This window comes from Oryctolagus cuniculus, chromosome 13, assembly GCF_964237555.1.
Source record: "Oryctolagus cuniculus chromosome 13, mOryCun1.1, whole genome shotgun sequence".
In the NCBI taxonomy this organism is placed as follows: Eukaryota; Metazoa; Chordata; class Mammalia; order Lagomorpha; family Leporidae; genus Oryctolagus; species Oryctolagus cuniculus.
Window position 1 is genome coordinate 29,952,201 of NC_091444.1, and position 19,345 is coordinate 29,971,545.

The 19,345-nt window shown below is 39.6% G+C and overlaps 1 protein-coding gene across 4 annotated transcripts in view; it reads right to left on the bottom strand.

The window, feature by feature from the left end:
* Positions 1–19,345, bottom strand: part of USH2A (usherin) — an 848,241-nt gene that overhangs the window by 131,841 nt on the left and 697,055 nt on the right. For all 4 annotated transcript variants that reach the window (XM_070055318.1, XM_008268426.4, XM_070055317.1 and 1 more), the window contains exons 56-58: positions 12,702–12,809; positions 4,543–4,726; positions 3,520–3,677 (exon numbers count right to left, since the gene is read on the bottom strand). In XM_070055318.1, coding sequence (XP_069911419.1) covers positions 3,520–3,677; positions 4,543–4,726; positions 12,702–12,809 — 450 coding nt within the window. The remainder of the gene's footprint in view (positions 1–3,519; positions 3,678–4,542; positions 4,727–12,701; positions 12,810–19,345) is intronic.

A 19,345-nucleotide genomic window follows, 5' to 3' on the forward strand; every position in this document is an offset into this window, starting at 1 on the left:
TTTAATAATACCTAAATTCCTTGGCTTCATTCCAGGAGAGTTTTGTTCAGTGAATTTGGGGTTGAAAAGCTGTCTTCACACAAGTTTTCTAAACTGTTCAATATTCACCAAGATTTGGGAATTACAGGGGTGGGTTGTTTTGCCCACTCCCCAGCTCTGCCTAGGATGCAGTCATTTTGTAATGGGAGAAAGAATTATAAATACCTAGACAACTCTGGATTGTGAACAAATAAATGACCTCCACTTCTAACAAGTTTGTTTTCTTTCTGTTTAAAATATATAGTTGTGACTATTTAGGAACAGAAAAATGTTTTTATTATCCAAATCAAAACACAGCATGAGGTACTTTCCAATAAAATCAGCTGTAGATTATACACAAGTCAAAATCATCTGGCTGTTTACTGAGTTCAAAATCCTTCTAGGCACCAGGAAAACAGTTTAATTTAAGATTTTAATCTTTCCATATATTACAGGGTTTCTGTAATGGATTTTGCGCGCCTGAAACTAAAAGATTGACAGGTCTGGATATTATAGATTTATTAACCATTGGTTAAATGGTCAGAGTTGGTGTGTATGCATTTCTACAATATCTCTAAGCTCAACTAGCATGAACAATTTCTACAAAGCCTGAGGTAGGCAAGAGTTAAGGTTATGTTAAACAAGCAAAAGTTGCATTTGATTCTGCAATGAAACTTTCCTAAATGAAAAACACATTAAGCATAGAAATGTGATGTGGAATCTAAAGAAAAAGTGACATGATGTTGGGAAATTCTAAAGAAGTCTCAGTAATTTACTAACCCGACTGGGCAATAAGCAGTTCTGTGATTTTGAAAATGCCAGGTTTAGGACCCAGCAAATATTGGAGCAAATAAATTTTTAAAATGAGTAATTGAAAGCAAAGATTTGTTTTTAAAACACTAATGATCACCATTTATAGAATAATATACAGAACCAGGAAATGAATGCTAATTATATGAATGACTTAATTTAATCTTTGCGACAGCACGATCTGTGGGATACTTCTATTACTTCCATTTTACAGGTGAAGAAAAATGAGACCTAAAGAGATTGAACTGGCTGTTGAAGGTCAGTTATATAGGTGGTACTACTGAAATATGAAGCTTGGCTTTCTTAGTCATCTTATTTGGGGTATGTTAAAAGAAAGATATTTCCAGATCTGCATGGAGCAAGCAGAGAGTCCTCAATCTAGCAGAGGCTATTTGTATGTGCAATGATGTTACAGTAATAGATAATTTGATAGACTGTGACACTTCCTAGGCTCATGGCAAGGAAATCATCACCTTAGCTCAGACTGGATTTTCTCTTATTGTTCTTCAAGAATCTGGGTTGTAGAAGACCCTGGTCAGAATCTGAGAAATCTCCAGTTAATTTGCTGAATCTGGTCTCAGATCGGCTCAATCCAGTCTCACTTTACTTTGCAATGCCAAAACACAGCTGCACTATAAAAATGTCAGGGAGAAATATGCTGAAAGGTCACAAGATAGCAATGCTTTCCCATGAAAGTGAAAATCAATTCTACAAAGGGGGCTCTAAGTTTGTATATCTCTCATGGCAGATTTGTCACTTCCTCCATTGAAATTAAGGACAGAGTTCAAGAGTATTTATGCTCCTAAAACTTAGATATAGTTGATAGTACTTTATAACACATGCTGTCACTGATGATTAGTTATTCCATTATGTGCTGTTTAATTTAACATGCTTTATATTTATTTTAAAACAAAAGTGGATAGAATAATATATATTTCATATCTTAGGGAAATACTTTGTTTTTTGCTTATAAAGCTTGCGGTAAGGTTTCTCATGTAAACATGAGCCAAAAAGACCTTTTAAGCTTTGATTTTATTTATTCTTAAAACTACTTATTTGGAAGGCAGAGTGACAATGAAAGAGAGAAAAAGATCTTCCATCTGCTGGTTCACTCCCCAAACAGCCAAAACAGCCAAGTCTGGACCAGGCCAAAGCCAGGAGCCAGGAACCTCATCCTGGTTTCCCACAGAGGTAGCAGGATTCTAAGTGCTTGGAGTTGTGGCACAGTACATTAAGCTTAAACTTGCAATGCTGCCACCCTATATCAGCATACCAGTTTGAATTCTGGCTGCTCTGTTTTCAAACCAAGTACCTGCTAACATATCTGGAAAGGCAGTGGAGAATGGCCCTAGTACTTGGACCCCTGCCACCCATGTGGGTATTAGGGATGGAGTTCCTGGCTCCCAGACTCAGCCTGGCCCAGTCCTGGCCATTGTGGCCCCCTAGGAAGTAAACCAGTGGACGGAAGATCTCTTCCTCTCTATTACTCTGCCTTTCAAATAAATCAATCTTTAAAAAAAAAAAAAACACCTCTTTATTTGAAAGATAGAGTAAGAAGATTTCACTGTAATTTTTACTCCACAGTGTTAACACAATCAGGTGTTACATGAAGATAATGCTTCTATCAAAAAACAGTATTGCACATAACCATAAGACCAACCCAACACTGACTCCATGACTCCATGGGGGCAACAAAGCCTAGAGAGGCAAAAATTCGGCCACCATAACTGGTCACAATGCAAGGTGTATGGGCAGAGGGAATTATTGCCTTTCCCAATTCACCAGTAACTGGAAAATACAGAGGGAATAAACAGAGCCAGTGGCTCAGTCTAAGAAGTCTTGGGGAAACAAATGTCTAAGGTAATTGTGTCCTGTATGACTTGCCTTGGGTATACAAGAAGGCAGATTTTTAGGCTCTGATATTTGATAAAGAGCATTGCTTCAATAGTAAGGTATGCAAGAGTACAAAAAGTTCATGAGGGCAGGGGATGGTATTGTGATATAGTGGATTAAGTGGGTTAAACCGTTGCCTGTGATGCTGGCATCCCATATGGGTGCTGGTTTGAATCCAGGCTGCTCCACTTCCCATCCAGCTCCTTGATAATGGCCTAGAAAAGCAATGGAAGATGGCCCACGTGCTTAGGCCCCTGCAGCCATGTGGGGGACTTAGACGAAGCTCCTAGCTCTTGGCTTTAGCCTGGCCTGGCCCTGTAATGGCCATTTGGGGAATGAACCAGCAGATGGATTTCTCTCTCTCTCTCTCTCTCTCTCTCTAACTCTTCCTTTCAAATAAATAATCTTTAAAAACAAAGTTTATGGGGAAATGGAATTAAAATATAAATTTATTTGGGTCAAAGATATTGAAATCCATAGATAAGTTTTCATAGGACCCATTTTCCATGAACTTTTTGAAGACCTGTAATGACAATATATCTATGTATGTACATCTCTATCTATATGTATATATATATATATAAATATATGTATTTATGTATTTAGACACTGTGGTTTGGATTATTCTGTTCATATTTATCCCAAAGACAAACTACTTCTGATTACTAACTTCACATTTCCATTCTTATTTTCAATTAAGTTCCTTTAAAATATTTTACACACATGCTTACATACACCTAGGCTTTCTCACTCACACACACACACTCACACACACACACATACGTTTTAGTTCTTTACCTGGTGCCGTCCATGCTGCAAATATGGAGTAAGGCCCAGTTACTGTGACATTATGTGGAGGATGGATTTCTTCTGGTGTCCATGCAGGTGTTTGGATAACGTAGTCCTTGCTAGTACTGCTGCCACCTCCAGTTTTGGCTTCTAACTTGTAAATGTATCTGTATGTAAAAAGAAAGAACTGTGAAAAGGCCATGTACAGGAAACCTGAATGATGAGCAATGATTTTTCTATCCATCAGTCTTACCTTTGTGACAAATTGTAAATTCCTTTATCTCTGTCCTGAAACTTGGACTGGGTAGTCTTTTCAGCATTCTCACTAGACCACCACTATTTTTGCCACTCCTGACTTTATGCTTAAACCTCTAGTAATCCCTAACTTTTCTCAAAGAGTTCAGAAATGATTCAGAGTGTCTGATAGACTGTGGAAGGTTTGAATGAATCTCTTCCAATTTTTTTTGATCTTTTCCATTTTTAAATGGGTTAGAGTTCAGGGTTTATGTTTAGAGAAAGCTATTTCTAAACAGATCTGCTATACTCTACAATAAAACTAAGTTAATCTCTATTCTCTATAATGAAATATCAGTTGATATATTTTGTCTCTGCTGAGAAATGAATGGAAATGAATTGCAATTATTTGAAACTTTCCCCCTTAAAAGTACTTATGTCTGTATATATAGTGTAACAAATATAGAAATTATTATACAAGAAGAAAAGTTAGTATAAAACAAAATTCTTTATATCTCTTATTGCTGGCTTAGGAAGGCATTTTTTGGAAAAGATAATCTGATAATTTTTAAAAGGTTAACATGCTGCATATATGATATAATTAAAATTTTTCTAGCTTTCATGTAAAACAGAAGACTATTTACATATTTAAGAAATTTCATGTAGTGTGAAAAAGAAACAATTTGGATAGTGAATTTGGAATTAATTAAATAACATTTCAGGCAGACACGAATTTTTTTCAACCCTGAAAACTCTGAACCACTTACAGGATGATTGGTACAGTCTCCATTAGTTTACCTGCTGTTTGGCTTCAGATTTCTATCAGTGAAATTCTGCTCTTTGCTGCCACCCAGGAAAACCACAATTCCATTTCGATTCAATTGATACTGAGAAATGAGACCATTGGGCTTTTCTGGTGGAGTCCAATATAATTCCACTGTTGTAGAATTGATGATGATGTGTCGAGGTGTCACCCAAACTCCTGGAAAAGATAATACAACAAGGTTTTATTGTTAGTGCAAAATAAACACCTCACCAGTGTCATACCATCACCCATGAGTTACGACATTTTTATCTGTTGATCAAAAAATTTCACTACGAGCAAAAAACACCACAATTTACTTTGTAGATAAAATATGTAACTGGGTGTACATTTGTGATTTATTATTTTATTTTTGAATTGCCATTAGCTAGTGAATGTCCGATAACTAGTGGTAGAAAATTTCTGCATCTTGTCTATAATATTGAGTGTAATTTATTTATTTTGTTATGTTTTTTAAGCTTATTTGAGAGGCACAGAGACACAAAGAGAAAGAGAGAGAGCTCTCATTTGCTGGTTCACTCCCCAACTGCCTGCAACACCTAGGGCTAAGCTATGGCTGGGCCTGGGAAGCAGGAATTCAATCCAGGTCTCCCACATGTGTAGCAGGAATCACTGGAGCCATCAGTGATAACTTCCACAGTGTACATCAGCAGGAAAGTCGAGTCAGAGGCAGAGTGGGGAGTCAAACCCAGGCACTCCTAACCTGTGGACCAAACATCTATTTCTTCTGAGTGTACCTGAAATCAAGGGCTCAGAGATTATCCAGGGTTTTTAAACTTTGATACCACCCATCTGCAATAAGTAGACATTGGCATCAATTATTATTTGCCTGAATTACACAATTCAACAAGTAAGCCTACTTTCCCTTTACCACTTTACCATGTGCTATGCTTGTATTCTTCCTGTTTCTCTCTGTTCCTTTTGGCCTAATTTGCTGACTTCTCTTCCCTTCCTATACCTCAAACTGATGTGGTGCCTCTGAAACCTAAGCCTGTCCTCTTTTCTTCCCTCTACCTCCTTTCCTCTTTTCCACACCCACTTCCTGCATGATTTCCACTCGGTCTTAGCTTTTAGGAACCATCTGTATACTGATGACTCCCAAATGACCTTCTCTCCCAATACTCAGAAGCCAACTATTTACTACACATCTCCATTTGGGCAACTATATAAAAAACTTCAAATATGGCACTTTTGATTTTTCTGCCTTCAATTGATGTATCTCTGAATCTTATTCATGTATCCATTTTGTTAGGCAATACACATAACAATAACTATTCTTCAGACTGTCATATATCTTTCCCCCAAATATATTCTGTCATTAAATCCTGCAGATCCTGTAAGTTGCTTACATCTTCACTGTCACATTTTTCTCTCTCTCGGACTTCTGTCCTAGCCTCTAAACTGGTCTGCATCCTTTCAATTTTGGCCTTCTCTATTTCACTGTGAGCTCTATAAAAGTATTTATGAAGTGTGGGGCAGGCATGTGGTACAGCAGTTAAGTTCCTGCTTGGGATGCAGTGTCCAGTGTCAGAGTGCCTGGTTCAAGTCCAGTGTCTCTACTTCTGGTCCAGCTTCCTGCTAATTCTCACCCCGAAGGGCAGTAGGTGATAGCTCAGGTACTTGGCTCTCTGTTACCCATGTGGGAGACCTGGATAGAGTTCCAGGCTCCTGGCTTTGGCCTGGCCCAGCCCTGGCTTTTGCAAGCATTTGGGGATTTCATTAGCAGATGGATGATCTCTCTCATCTCTGTTTCTCACTCACTCCCTCTTCTCCTTTTCTCTTTCCTATCACCCCCTCCTCTTTGTTTCTCCGCCTTTCTAATAAAATGAAAAAGCATGTACTTTTAAAAGTGTGTAAAATGTGAATGGGAGCCAGTATAATCCCTGTGAACCATGTAGCCCTTTTGTACTTATTCATTCAACAGAACCCTAATTCTTGGGGATGGCCTGCATGTTCCCACGTATTTTTGGCTCCAGCCCAGCATCTTCTCCACATTTAGAAAATGCCAACCAGGTCAGATTCCTTCTAACCTGAGGATGCTGCAAGTCCTTTCCTATCTCTGGGACTTGCCTCTGCCTGGAACACATTTGTTCCTGACCTCCTGATATTTTTGCATTTTATTCTCCTAGTCACTTACTGTGACACCACTGTATCAGGCTTTCTTTGACTTCTCTCCCCAAGCTTGAACTCGAGTGTTATCTAAAAGAGTCCCAGCTTAGCTCCTCTCTATCAAATCTCCTTTCCTGCATATCGCTCATGGAAATATAGCCATCTTTTTTCTTTGAGATGTTATTTCTATGTTGTTATGACTGCATGGTTCCTTTCTCCCTCCTGCTTCAATGCAGAGGAATCTTCTCTGCCTTACTTGTCACTGTGTCCCTATATTGCCTTACAAGTGACAGATGAACATGTTCATTGCAAAGATGATGCCTACAAAATATTATGTAGGAATTTCTAGGAAATATAAAGACATCTAATATGTGTCTCATTATTTCAAGGAGTTCACTCATCTGTGTGAAAAAATGTACACGGAAATACTATAATTCAAGGTCAAATGTGCAAACCTGCTGATAGAGAACCTGGCATTGAGAAGGATCAAGTGCACCACTTTGTGTTGTCAACTAGTTGTGCTCTGCATAGACACTGGAACTCTCTTCTGGAGATTTAAAAAGCTGATTTCAATGCTAGATTCCCTGTATCAGAAGCTTTGGGTTGACTGCACATCCTATATAAGTTACTTTATAAAGGGTAGGATTTTAACATTTTGAGAAGAAAAATTTTTAGGACATAAAACTGTAGTTTATTTAACACCACCCTGAAGGAATACAGGTAGCTTTCAAAATATATCAAAGTTAAAAATTTTTTTCAGGTACAAAGTATTCCTCAGAAGAAAGTAGTTCATTTTATTCTGAAAGTTTGCTCTTTGGTAGATATTTGGAAAAACCCAAAAATCATGGTATTTATTTGCCTGGGTTTCTCTGCAAGCATCTACTAGAAGACTCAATCAAAGCATCAGAGATCTGACTTAATATTAATTTGTTGATTCAAGAGATAAAATATAAAGCTTTCATTCATAATCTACTTTCTGCAGTCTTGTCTTTCTCACCTTGAAGTATGTATTAAAAATCACCAAGGGGCTGGAAAGCCGTTGCTTAGCTACCAATTTGAACCAATCAAGGCAGCCTGTGGATATGGAGGAGCTAATGAAAGACTTTTGGATTTGTTTCAAGTTTTAAATAAAAGTTGAATTTCACATTTATATGGGCTGGAAAAAAACTCTGTTAAAGCTAGGGGTAACCCTGTGTCCATGGGTTTGATTGATAAGAGGAAGTTCAAATGTGCAAGTAACAAGAAATACCGTGCAAGAACTTGTATAGCAAATACGTAGACACTGTTGTCTTGGACATTCTTGGAAATTCAAGAAATCAAAAGTAAGTCCTAGTTTGGTGAATGGTTTTAATGAGTGCCTGGTAGAGAATGTGTCCCTTTTCCCACAAGTCCAAGTGTCTGGTGGCAACACAAGGCCTTTTCAGCATAATTTCAGCAGAGTTGAAGTAGTTCAAGGGATAAAATGGGTGATAGTGAGGAAAATGACCTAAGAGGAAGGAGTGGGGATAAATTAGCTAAGAAATCTAAGAGGGAAAGGTCCAAAGGTAAACTTGCTGGATCTCATGATGCAATGACTAGCAGAGAAAGAACATACGTACTGGGTTTGTTTTACATTTATCTCAAGTTCCTTGCAATATTATTAATTTCTCAAGTTACCACAAATATCCATTCTAGTTGAAATATCCCAACATTTATTTTGTTTATTTTATTTATTGAAATGGAGGAGAGAGGGAAGTTGGGAGGGAGGGAGAGAGAGGAAGAGAGAGAGAGAGAGCATACGTAGTTCTATCAATTGTTTCACTTCCCAAATACCCACAACGACTAGGGCTGGGCCAGGTTGAAGCCAGGACCTGGGAACTCAATCCAGGTCTCACAGAAAGGTGGCAGGGACCTAAGCACTTGAGACATCATCTGTTGCCTCTCAGGCAGGGTGTGTATTAGCCGGAATGTGGAATCAGGAAGGGAGTCAGGATTTGAACCCAGGCACCTGATGTGGGATGTGAGATCCCAGGCAGCATCTTCTCTGTAATGTTAAATGCCTCCTCCAACCCCAACATTTATGATGGAGTGGCTTTCTCCTGGAATCTGGTGATGGAAAACAGTTTTGCATCATCCAACATCAGGAATGCATTATGTTCCAGAATATTTACTATTAATTAATTAGAAAAAGTATTTCTATGTCACATTTTACCTGACTTTGTGACAATTTCTGTTTCGGGCACAGTGTATGTGAGGATTAAGACATATACTTACCCTTGAAGAAGTTCCTAGAATCATGATAAACAAAGATGAGAGACAGAAAGTTATACTCTGATCCAATAAATGCCTTAAGAGAAGGAAGTATAGTGATTAACAGAGCCCTTAAACTTCTGCCTTGACACAAACTGGGGGCTGAAATGGGGGAGTGGGAGGAAGTGGGTGGTCATCGTGGAAAATTTCCAGAAGGGGAGACATGCCAGCCAGGATTTCAACAAGCAGGAATGGGCTCTATTAGGACATAGGGGAAGGTTAGCATGTGGCAACCTGAGAGTTGAGAGATGGGGAAGTACACTGGGACTGCAAGTAGCTCAGCATGGCTGATATTGGACGTGGATTTTGGGGGAAGATTGAAAAAGTTGACAGATTGCTAGAGTTTAAAACTCAGGGGATCTATTTTTCTTTGCTAAGAAGATCTGGGTTTATGTTTTTTTTCTGGAAGGATACAGAATTTTTTATAGAGATGACTAATAAGAAATATTCCTATCTTGGCAAAAAGATTTGGGATAGGAGATAGGAGACAGGAAAAATGACTAGAGGCAGAGAACTTACTTAGAAGGATCCAGAGAAATTATAAAGATCTTAACTAAAGCAGTAGCAGAAGGGATGAAAAGAAATGTTTTTTCTTTAAGTAAGATTTAAAATGAATATTTTTTTTGCTGAATTGCATACTACAACCTAAAGAGAAGAATTAAGAATGTCAAGGTTTTTTTTTTTTCTTAATATTTATTTATTTGAAAGTCAGAGTTACAGAGACAGAGAGACAGAGACAGAGAGAGAGAGAGAGAGAGAGAGTTTTTTCATCTGCTGGTTCACTATCCAGATGGCCTCAATGGCCAGAGCCAGGCCAGACTGAAGCCAGGAGTCAGGAGCTTCATCTGGGTCTCCCACATGAGCGGCAGGGATCTAAACATTTGAGTCAGTTTCCACTGCCTTTCCCAGACCATTAGCAAGGAGCTGGATTGGAAGTGGCACAGTTGGGACATGAACTGGTTCCCAGATGGGATGCCGGCATGGCAGGCAGCGGCTTTACCAGCCATTTCACAATGCTGGGTCCAAGAATGTCAAGTTTTGAACTTACGTGATATGTGGATGGTGGCACTTGAGAGAGTGAGACAGGAAGACTAGTTGGAGAATGGGGAGGGAATGGAGGGATTACTTAAGTTTTAGAGTGCTAAGGTTGAAGTATCTGGAAAACACCCAAATACAGATATTTAGTAGGCTAGTGGAGTCAATGGCCTTCGATTCACAAGGGTGGCTTTGGTGAGAGCTTTAGAATTGGTTCTGAGCCTTCATTAGGTGATAAAGCCAGTATTTGAAGAATCTGGTGTCTCTAGTGCCAAGAGTAGAGAGAGTATCCAAGGTAGCATCCAGGATCAAAAAAGGGCAGAGGAAGAGGACTCTGGCATGAAACTGAGCAAGATTCTTCTTCATTTCCTTCTCTGTTTAAACATCATTGGTAACAGAGGAAACGTACTAGCAATTTTGCATGATTTAACTCTAAAATGAATCAGAACATTTTAGTGAAGCAAGTTCTAAAAAATTAGAGAGTGATAATTCAGTTTCAACTTTCCTCACTATTTGACTATTAGTACAGTTTTCCATGGGGATGCAACAGTAGAGAACTGTGTTCAGCTTACCACCCAGATTGCCATGTGTGTGAACTTTTCTTCTAGGTTGAAAATAAAGAGACAAAACTGAAAAGAGCTGAGGGTGGCTATAAACAAACACATCTTCTAATTCTCTCCATATCCACTTGGACACTCAAACATGTGAACTTCAAACTGTGTTTGATTTACTTTGAAACTATAGTTTACAATTAGTTGTATCTGGGTTAGTCATTTTAAAGGATCCTTGCATTTGTTTCTACTTTTTGGTGAAACAGCAGTATTTAATGTTACTGCTGATTGGTCACTTCCAATCCCCAAGCTAGGCATTCAAACTACATTTATTTCATGTACAGATTATATGGCATTTGTGTAGCCAAAAGATGGATCCAAATCCACATTTGATCCACAGAGGAAAGGCCCATTTAGTTTATTGTTTCTTTGCATAGTTATTTCTGTTAAAGTATATGAAATTTGAAAAAAAAATTGAAGACATTTCTCATATCACACTTTCCTACACTGTTGAAAGCTTTAATTTCTGAGTCATAAAATCTGAGCCCTTTCAAGAAATGTTGCTGGGAAAATTGGAAAAATAGAGGCATATCTTCAAAGAATTTAAAGATATGGATGTGGTAGGTAAACTGGAATAAGAGATCCGGTTATTTTATTAGGCTTGAATCTCAGCCAAAACTGGTTGATAGATCCTTTAGAATTTATCCATTATCATCAAAGTATCCATTTGATAGTTTACCTTTCCAAAAAATCTACTGCTGGTTTCTTCCTTTCAAAGGAACACTAAGCTTTTTGACATGAAACATTCTTTATATAGAAAACATCATTAGTGAATTCCTGGTGAGGAGCCATATGCCCCATATGTGGAATTTTCCATTTTATTCCCCATTTACTGGTAGGAAGTTCAGGTCTAATATTCTGAGGTACAACAATCCCTTTCATTAGAAGAGTAATGGACAAGTAGTTCAGAACTCTACCATGGTCATTAACATTGTATATCTCTTTAGAAACTTACTCATGCCTCAATTTCCCCACGCACAAAACAGGGTGACAGTTATAAGTTAACAAAATAAGTAGTTGATCACTAGCAGGAGCAACTGAGCACAGTTTTCTTCTGAAAGTAAATGACATCACCCATCCCCCTTTCCAGACCGCGGGGGTACCACTGTGATCATCTGGGTGTGTGAAATTACACATTTTTTCTATGCATTTATTTACCATTAGAAATAAACGTCATTTTCTCAATTTGTTTTTGTACACAAAATATATGTATATAAATTAAAATGGTGTATAACTGCCTTTTTTTACATACAGATCATCTCATTCTTTTGAATGGGTACATGGAATTCTGCAACGAGAGACTACCTGAGTTTACTTAGCAATTCCCTACATGTGGGTATTTAAATGGTTCCCAATGTTTTGTCATTCACTGAAAAACAGTTCAAAAAATACTAAAAAAATTTTTTTTCCTTGTATAGCCTGGAAGTTTCTGCCTTAGATACTGACAATAGAGTTGCTGCATCATGGGAAATTAGCATTTTAAATTTAAAAAGGCGATTTGCTTTTCAAGGTGATAGTCTAACTGCATTCCCTCAAACTGTGTTTGACTGTACTTGTCATCCACTGTTCATTGGTCAAAATCCTGGTCCCTTGTGGTCCATCTCAGAAGCAATCCACTCTATAAAACCTTTCTTGTCCATGGTGGGTTAAACATCTCTTCCTCCTGAGACTAATCGGTACACCTGATTCGTTTCTTCTTTTTGTATTCCCTTCCGCCCAATATTGCATCTTTGCTTAGAGACCTGCAGACCTATCACTTCCACTTGATTGTAAATTCTCAAGGACAGTAGATATCATGGTCAATTTCTGCAGTGAGCACAGTGCTCCAGATTGACTTCTGAGTTTTCGAGGAATTTCACATCCAGCTCTATAATTCCTGTCCACAGAAAAGCAAATTCAGAAGGCTTCAAGAAAATGAAGAATAAATGTTCCTTAACCAAGACTGATGAATGGGAATCTAGAATACCATTTTATTTCATACCTGTTAATTTTCTTCCTTCTTCTTTGTTAGCTTTGACAGAGTTCATCAAGTTCATTTCAACGTGCCATATGAAAATTTCTCCCCCAAATCATGGCTAAGTTTTCCTTACCTTGAGGGGCTGCCTGCAGTGTCTGACCTAGAAAAGGCGCGGTTGAAGTGCATCCAGCAGATGTACAAGCCGTGAGTGTGAAGCTGTAGTTGGTGTATGGCTGGAGACCTAGAAAGAGCAAGCAAGAAACAAAGTACATCTAGAGAGGATTATTTATTATCAATCAAGCACCAGAAGCAACATGCAGGGCTGGAGATATGATATCCAAAAATTTCAAGTACTCTTTAATGAACGTATGAACTTCACAGTTCATGTATTGAGAGACGTTTCCTTTAGCACTGATAAAAAATAATGGATTCTCAGCCTTAGAAGAGACCTTAGAATTCACATCAGCCATCCTTCTCCTGACTCCCTGACATATGTTGTCACTCAGGAGGGCCCTGCCTCTGGGAATGGAGCTGTCTGTCTCCCAAGGCACCCACCATATCGTTAGAGAGCTCTGGAGTACTTCTTCCTTTGTTTCAAAGTCCTTCCTTATGCTGTGGTGAAAGCTTTCTATCACTTCCACCCGTGGGGACACAGAGAACAAATCTAATTTCTTTTCCACATGACAGTGCTTCAAATATTTGTAGACAGGTATCAAATCCCCTTTGAGTCTTCTCCTCTCCAAACTAACCATCCCAGTTTCTGGAATGGCTTTTCATGTGAATAGGGACAGAAAAAAAAAATCAAAAGAAGGTTAGATTCAACAGTTTCTAGCCCCAAGCCATATTTGGCTATATAAAAACCATCCCCCACTCTCTTTAAATTTTGTACTTCTTCACTGTTTGTGCCCTAGATGTACCATCTCACAATTTGGGGGGCTATGTTGGTTTTGTCTTTACCTATAGATCAAGGATAATTCGATGAGAAGTGTTTATTGTTTCTTTTGCATTCAGAATATGCTACAGCATGGTGATCGCTCAATAAGATCTCAAGGCAAAAAGAATGACTTACTTCATTTACCATAGGTGTTGCATATTGTAAAATTTCACCACTCCATGGCTGATGACCTTGGACAAGTTACTTAGCTTCTCTTTGCCTTGGTCTATTGATCTGTAAAATGGGGAATCATCATAGCATGCAGCTTATATGCGAAGATGAAATGGGACACTCAGAGTAGTATTTTATTTTAGCAGATGCAACATTAAGACACAGCAGCATTCAATGAGAAGTGGATGGAGACTTGCCATCTCTTCCCTTGATTCTTGAGAAAGTTCAAAGGATTCTTTAAAATGTTCTTGTTTTTCTTTAAAGAATAGGACTTAGTTTATATGTTCAATAATTGGCTCTGTTATAGCATGAATCCAGTAGTTACTTATATCTCATTAATTCTGAACTGCATATTCACATATTTTATTTTTTTTCAAGGGTGACTCTTCCTCTAGACAAGTTCACATGCTAGCCTGTCATTTATGCAGATTTCTGCTCAAAAGCTCCATAATTTGTGAAGAGTTTGACTACTGTCTCCAAACAATCCACCTACCACTTCCAATTCCCCACGTGACTTTCTTCTTTCCTAGCTTTCTTTGCTGATGTTTGACCATTTTTTCTCTATTGGTTTGTTTCCCTCTCTATGATGTAAGCTTTGAAGGAAGAAGAACTTTGTTCCCCTTACTTCTCTATCCTCTGACTAGCGACAGGCACAACATAGGTGCTTGTTAAATGAAGGAAGAAATTAAGGATGTGATTCACTTAGCATGAGGCACAAGTGCAGGTTGTGCTACAGCAGCAAGGTGGTGCAGCTGGCAATGCTCCAGGATTCAGCCTCTGAGCCCCTTTGTGTTTCCTTATCAGTTTAGTGATAAGATGCAGGTACTTATTTGATTATAATCTTCCATTTGGTTGCTATGGGGGATTTACATAATTTTGATATTTACCCGATTTACAGATGAGGAATATGACTAAAGATCTAAGCTAGACCCAAGTCACATATGTTTGATAAAAGCTTATAGGAAAATGCTAAGATTATAAAATATACAGCTCAAAAGAAAATGGAAGCGAACATCCAACAATGAAAGTCAGAGGTTGCAGTGGCAAAGTGATGCAGCTAATCCTCCTTACTCCTACTGTGAAAGGGGGGTGTTGGCCATCTGATACCTCTCCACCTGAGTATCTCACTTTCTGTTTTAGAAGAGGTAACTTAGAGTGCTTTATTTGTTCTTTACCCCCTATTGTGCCTATATTCTCTGTTCAATGTGGAATACTGCTTGAAGAAGGCCAACTCCACGAAAGTATTCCAAGAGGATGGCAAAACTAGGAGGCTGTGGTGTCTAATCTGACCGAAACTAATCTGACCAAACAGGTCTTTCCACGGGATTCCAAATGTGTCTCTGCCCACAAGCATCTATTTCATTGAACCAACGATTCTTCTCTAGTTGCAGAATAATGATAAAATAGTCATCAAAGTTACTGTAATTTATGAGTTATACAAATTTTTTAGTTTCTTTTTCTGAAACCCGGATCTAAGCATGACTGGTAAAAGTGAAGCGAAATTTACAGGCAATTTGTACTCCAGAGATTTTTTTGTGGAACACTCAGACAAAAAAAAAAATGGCCTCAATTTTCTTTCTCATTTTGTGTTCTGGCTGGCCTGGTTTCAGCATGCAGTGACTGTTGAAGGAAATTTCAGGATGGCGATTAGGGAAAGTTGAGAAAACTTATCACAGAGGTATATGAAGGCTGATTGAGGACCGAGAGTATTTGTAATGAGGATAGTGGCTTAAAGGAAAGTTAATGTGTAAAAACTGACACTGTCATTTCTTCACAACATCTTTCTGAAGTTGTAACATCTTTCTGAGTTGAGTGACATCTTTTTTGCACACAGCCTAGGACTCTAGCACGCAGCTGTTGGGAGGTGATGCAGGGTAGAACAGCTAGCCCCTTAGGCATTTTTGAAAGGCTGAGGAAGGGGTGCCCAAAGGAGACTTACAGGTGTTTAAAGTACCTCACCTATCAGAGGATGGGGTAGGCTGGTGGAGGGCATCTACTTCTTTTGAAGCTATTAGAGTACCAGATTCAAGGCAGGGGAAGGATGGACATCTGAGCACTGAGCAAAACGCCTTGGTCAGGAATTCGGAAGACTTCAAACAGAATTGTCAAACCAAGGAAGAGACATGGTGAACTGAGGAACAGAGACGTAGATGAAAGAACGACAATGATAAGAGTGGGAGTGGTGGGTTTAGTCTAATTCACGGGAAATGTGTTCTCAAAAACTTGTGTTGAGGGGCGAGCATTGCAGTATAGTGAGTTAAGCTGTCGTCTGTGTCATCCTCATCCCATATTAGAGTTCCAGTCTGGGTCTCAGCTTCCCATCCAGCTCCCTGCTAATGCACCTGGGTGGCAGCAGGTGATGGCTGAAGTACTTGGGCCCCTGTAACCATTATAGGAGATCCAGAGGAAGGTCCTAACTCCTGGCTTCAGCTTGGCCAGCCCCAGCTATTGTGAGCATTTGGGGAATAAGCCAGCGGATGGAGATATGCCTCTTTCTCTGTCACTCTTTCTTTTAAATAGATGAAAATAAAAAGAAATATTAAAAAAAGAACTTGTTTCTATAGTTGAAATGTGAGCATATTAGCCAGTTGAAAGGGCCATTTGAGGCAAAACATGAACGTAATCTTAAGGCTCATTTCAACTCATGTTTGCATGTGTGTTTCATGTGAACTCTATCTGCCTTACTTTTTTTTTTTTTTTTTTGACAGGCAGAGTGGACAGTGAGAGAGAGAGACAGAGAGAAACGTCTTCCTTTGCCATTGGTTCACCCTCCAATGGCCACCGCGGCCGGCGTGCTGTGGCTGGCGCACCGCGCTGATCCGATGGCAGGAGCCAGGTACTTATCCTGGTCTCCCATGGGGTGCAGGGCCCAAGCACTTGGGCCATCCTCCACTGCACTTCCCTGGCCACAGCAGAGAGCTGGCCTGGAAGAGGGGCAACCGGGACAGAATCTGGCGCCCCGACCAGGACTAGAACCCGGTGTGCCGGCGCCGCAAGGCAGAGGATTAGCCTAGTGAGCCGCGGCACCGGCCTATCTGCCTTACTTTCAAAGGTCCATTCCTCCTGCTTTTCATAGCAAGACTCACACTTTCCTCAGTGAAGCCAGCGTTTTGGCCACTCTTAGATTCTGGGCTTTATTTAGAGTTGACTACCAATTGAGGAGTGTACATATGACCCAGTCCTGGACCCTGATCCATAGTGCTAGTGCGTGTTAGCAGTTCTGGACTCAGTGTGGAACATAATTCAGGCCAATGAAAGCCACACAAATGCTTTCATTTTAAAAATTGCTGTTGGTTCCCTTTTCACCTTACAGAGTCTGAAAATGGAATGGAACTCAGAGATGAGAAGAAATCATGTCCTGAGAGCTTTTTAATGAGTCTTGCACTTGACTTGTTACCTGCATGAATCAATAAACACCCATTTGTCAAGTGTATTTGCTTGCAAGAAAAGTGTTCTATATCATACAGTTCTTTGATCCTACATGAGAAGAAGGATACACAGCAGACTCATAGAATGGCAAAAGCCCTAAACAGCACTCTGGCCTCAGAATCAGCCCTTAAGGCATTCAGATCTGGCTAAAAAGCCCACGAGAGTTTCACAGGCATTGAAAGCCCAGACATTGTGGCAAAAACAAAAAAACAAAAACCAAACAACAACAACAACAACAACAAAAAACAGAACAAACCTAAATGAAAGATCTCTGTGAGATCTCAGTGGAAAGAATGGGCCATCATTGGGATCCGCAAGAAGGGAAGGCCTATACTTCCAGGAATGGAGAGTGCCTACCCGCACTTCTGGGGAAGTTAATGCAAGGTGTCCTTCGGATCATTGGTTGCTATTCTCACCCTGACTTGTATACTACAGTGTCTGTTTAAGTGTTTACAGCAGGTGATAATGGAATGAACCGAGGCCTTCAGCAACCAGGCAGTCAACCAGATGCTTCTCCATCCTTACATGCCTGTCCCTGCGGAGCCCCAAGATACCCCCAGTGGGCCCCTGTAGACGACGTCCCCAGTCAGCAGGAAGTAGCCAGAGAGACTCGTCACCCCCTTTCCTATCATCAAAAGGTCGGGATGGTAGCTTTGGGATCTGCAAGGAGGGAAGGCCTACAATTCTGGGAATGGAGAGTCCCTACCTGCACTTCTAGGGGAGAAAAGTCCTTGTCAAGGTCCTCGCGGGTGCCTAAAGGTCAACCAGTGAGGATCAGACCTGCCTCGACCTTTAACCCCCATGCCCTGTATCTATAAAAGGAGCCCTCCCAACCTCTGATGTGCGACTCCCCCTGCCTCCCCCCGACCTCTGTTGGGACCAGGGAACCTCGCCTGGGAGCAGAATCCCAATAAAAGCTTGTGAATAATTGATTCGTCCACCTGGGAAGATTTGTTACGTGCCAGACACCTTGCATTGGTAATTTACAAACAGGAGTTAGATTTATAAAAAAGCTATTAAAACTGCTATATGGGTCTATTATGTTATATGTGTATACATATTGTATGTCTACATGGGAAAATTTATTAAGAGTTTTATTTTAATTGGCTTTTAGATAAGATTGCCCATAAATTTAAGGTGCTAAAATTAATCAAAGATACATTTTAATTTGTGTGACCTGAATCTATGTATCATATGTTTTAAACTTGTTGGTAGAAAGAAACTAAAAACATTCTACATGCTTATGCTTAAATTTGCTGGTTAAACAAGCTACACCATGTTAGATATTTAAGAGATGTTTCCAAATATATGTGTTCTTAATATTTATGGAAGGCATTGGACCTTCTGGTAAATGTTTTCTTAAGTTGTTATCTAATGGTTAAAACTGTTTCCTAAGTTTTCATTTGATATTGCTATTGTCAGTAAGCAATCTGCAACTGGCATCCTCATTTCTCTAGTCTAAGCCCAACTTGTTCTCTCATTTCTCTATTCTCTTCAAGGTAGGAAACTAATTCTATTATGAATGAATCTCCAAGATGCAAAATTTGATTTTAGATCTTATAAAAGAGATGGTTAACATTTTTCTGTAATAGCTTAGCTAAAATGAAAGCTTAAATTATAATTCCGCAGCTAGATTTACTTTGCCATCAGCGAAGTAAACAGTAAACAGGAAAAACCTCCCTTTCAGACCAAAGGGAAAGAAAGTTTTAAAGTGAGAATATAGTTTTTCTCATGGGCATTGTCTACCTTAGAAAAACTACTACAGAACATGCCTGTGACTGTAGGCTTCCAGTTTAGGCCCCAAAGATTAGAGATGGGACTTGAGCACCCCCTAGACTTGCATCCTCTGGTCTGCTTTAACAAAAACCAGGAGGAAGAGAAAGCTAGACATCAGAAATGTAGAGACAAGTGGCAGGCCTAATAATTGCTGTTCTGTACAATGATCTGCCTTCAAGGAGACCCAACAGGCCAGTCCACTGCAGTGGCTTTCAATGTGGTAAGCCTGGGCTTCAGCAGAAGTCAGCTTGTGATGATCCCTGGCAGCTCTGTCAGCCTAGAGTTGGATCACTGGAAATAGACCTGCCCTGGAGTCGAAGGACGCCCAGGTCAGAGCCACAGATCTTATTGGCTCTAAGCTGAAAAGCCCTTCACTCAGCCCAGCTTCCAAAGTGACCACTACAGCTGAGGGGACAGCCAACCAGGGTCAGCAACACTGCAGGCAGAGCTGTAAATTTCCTGTTAGA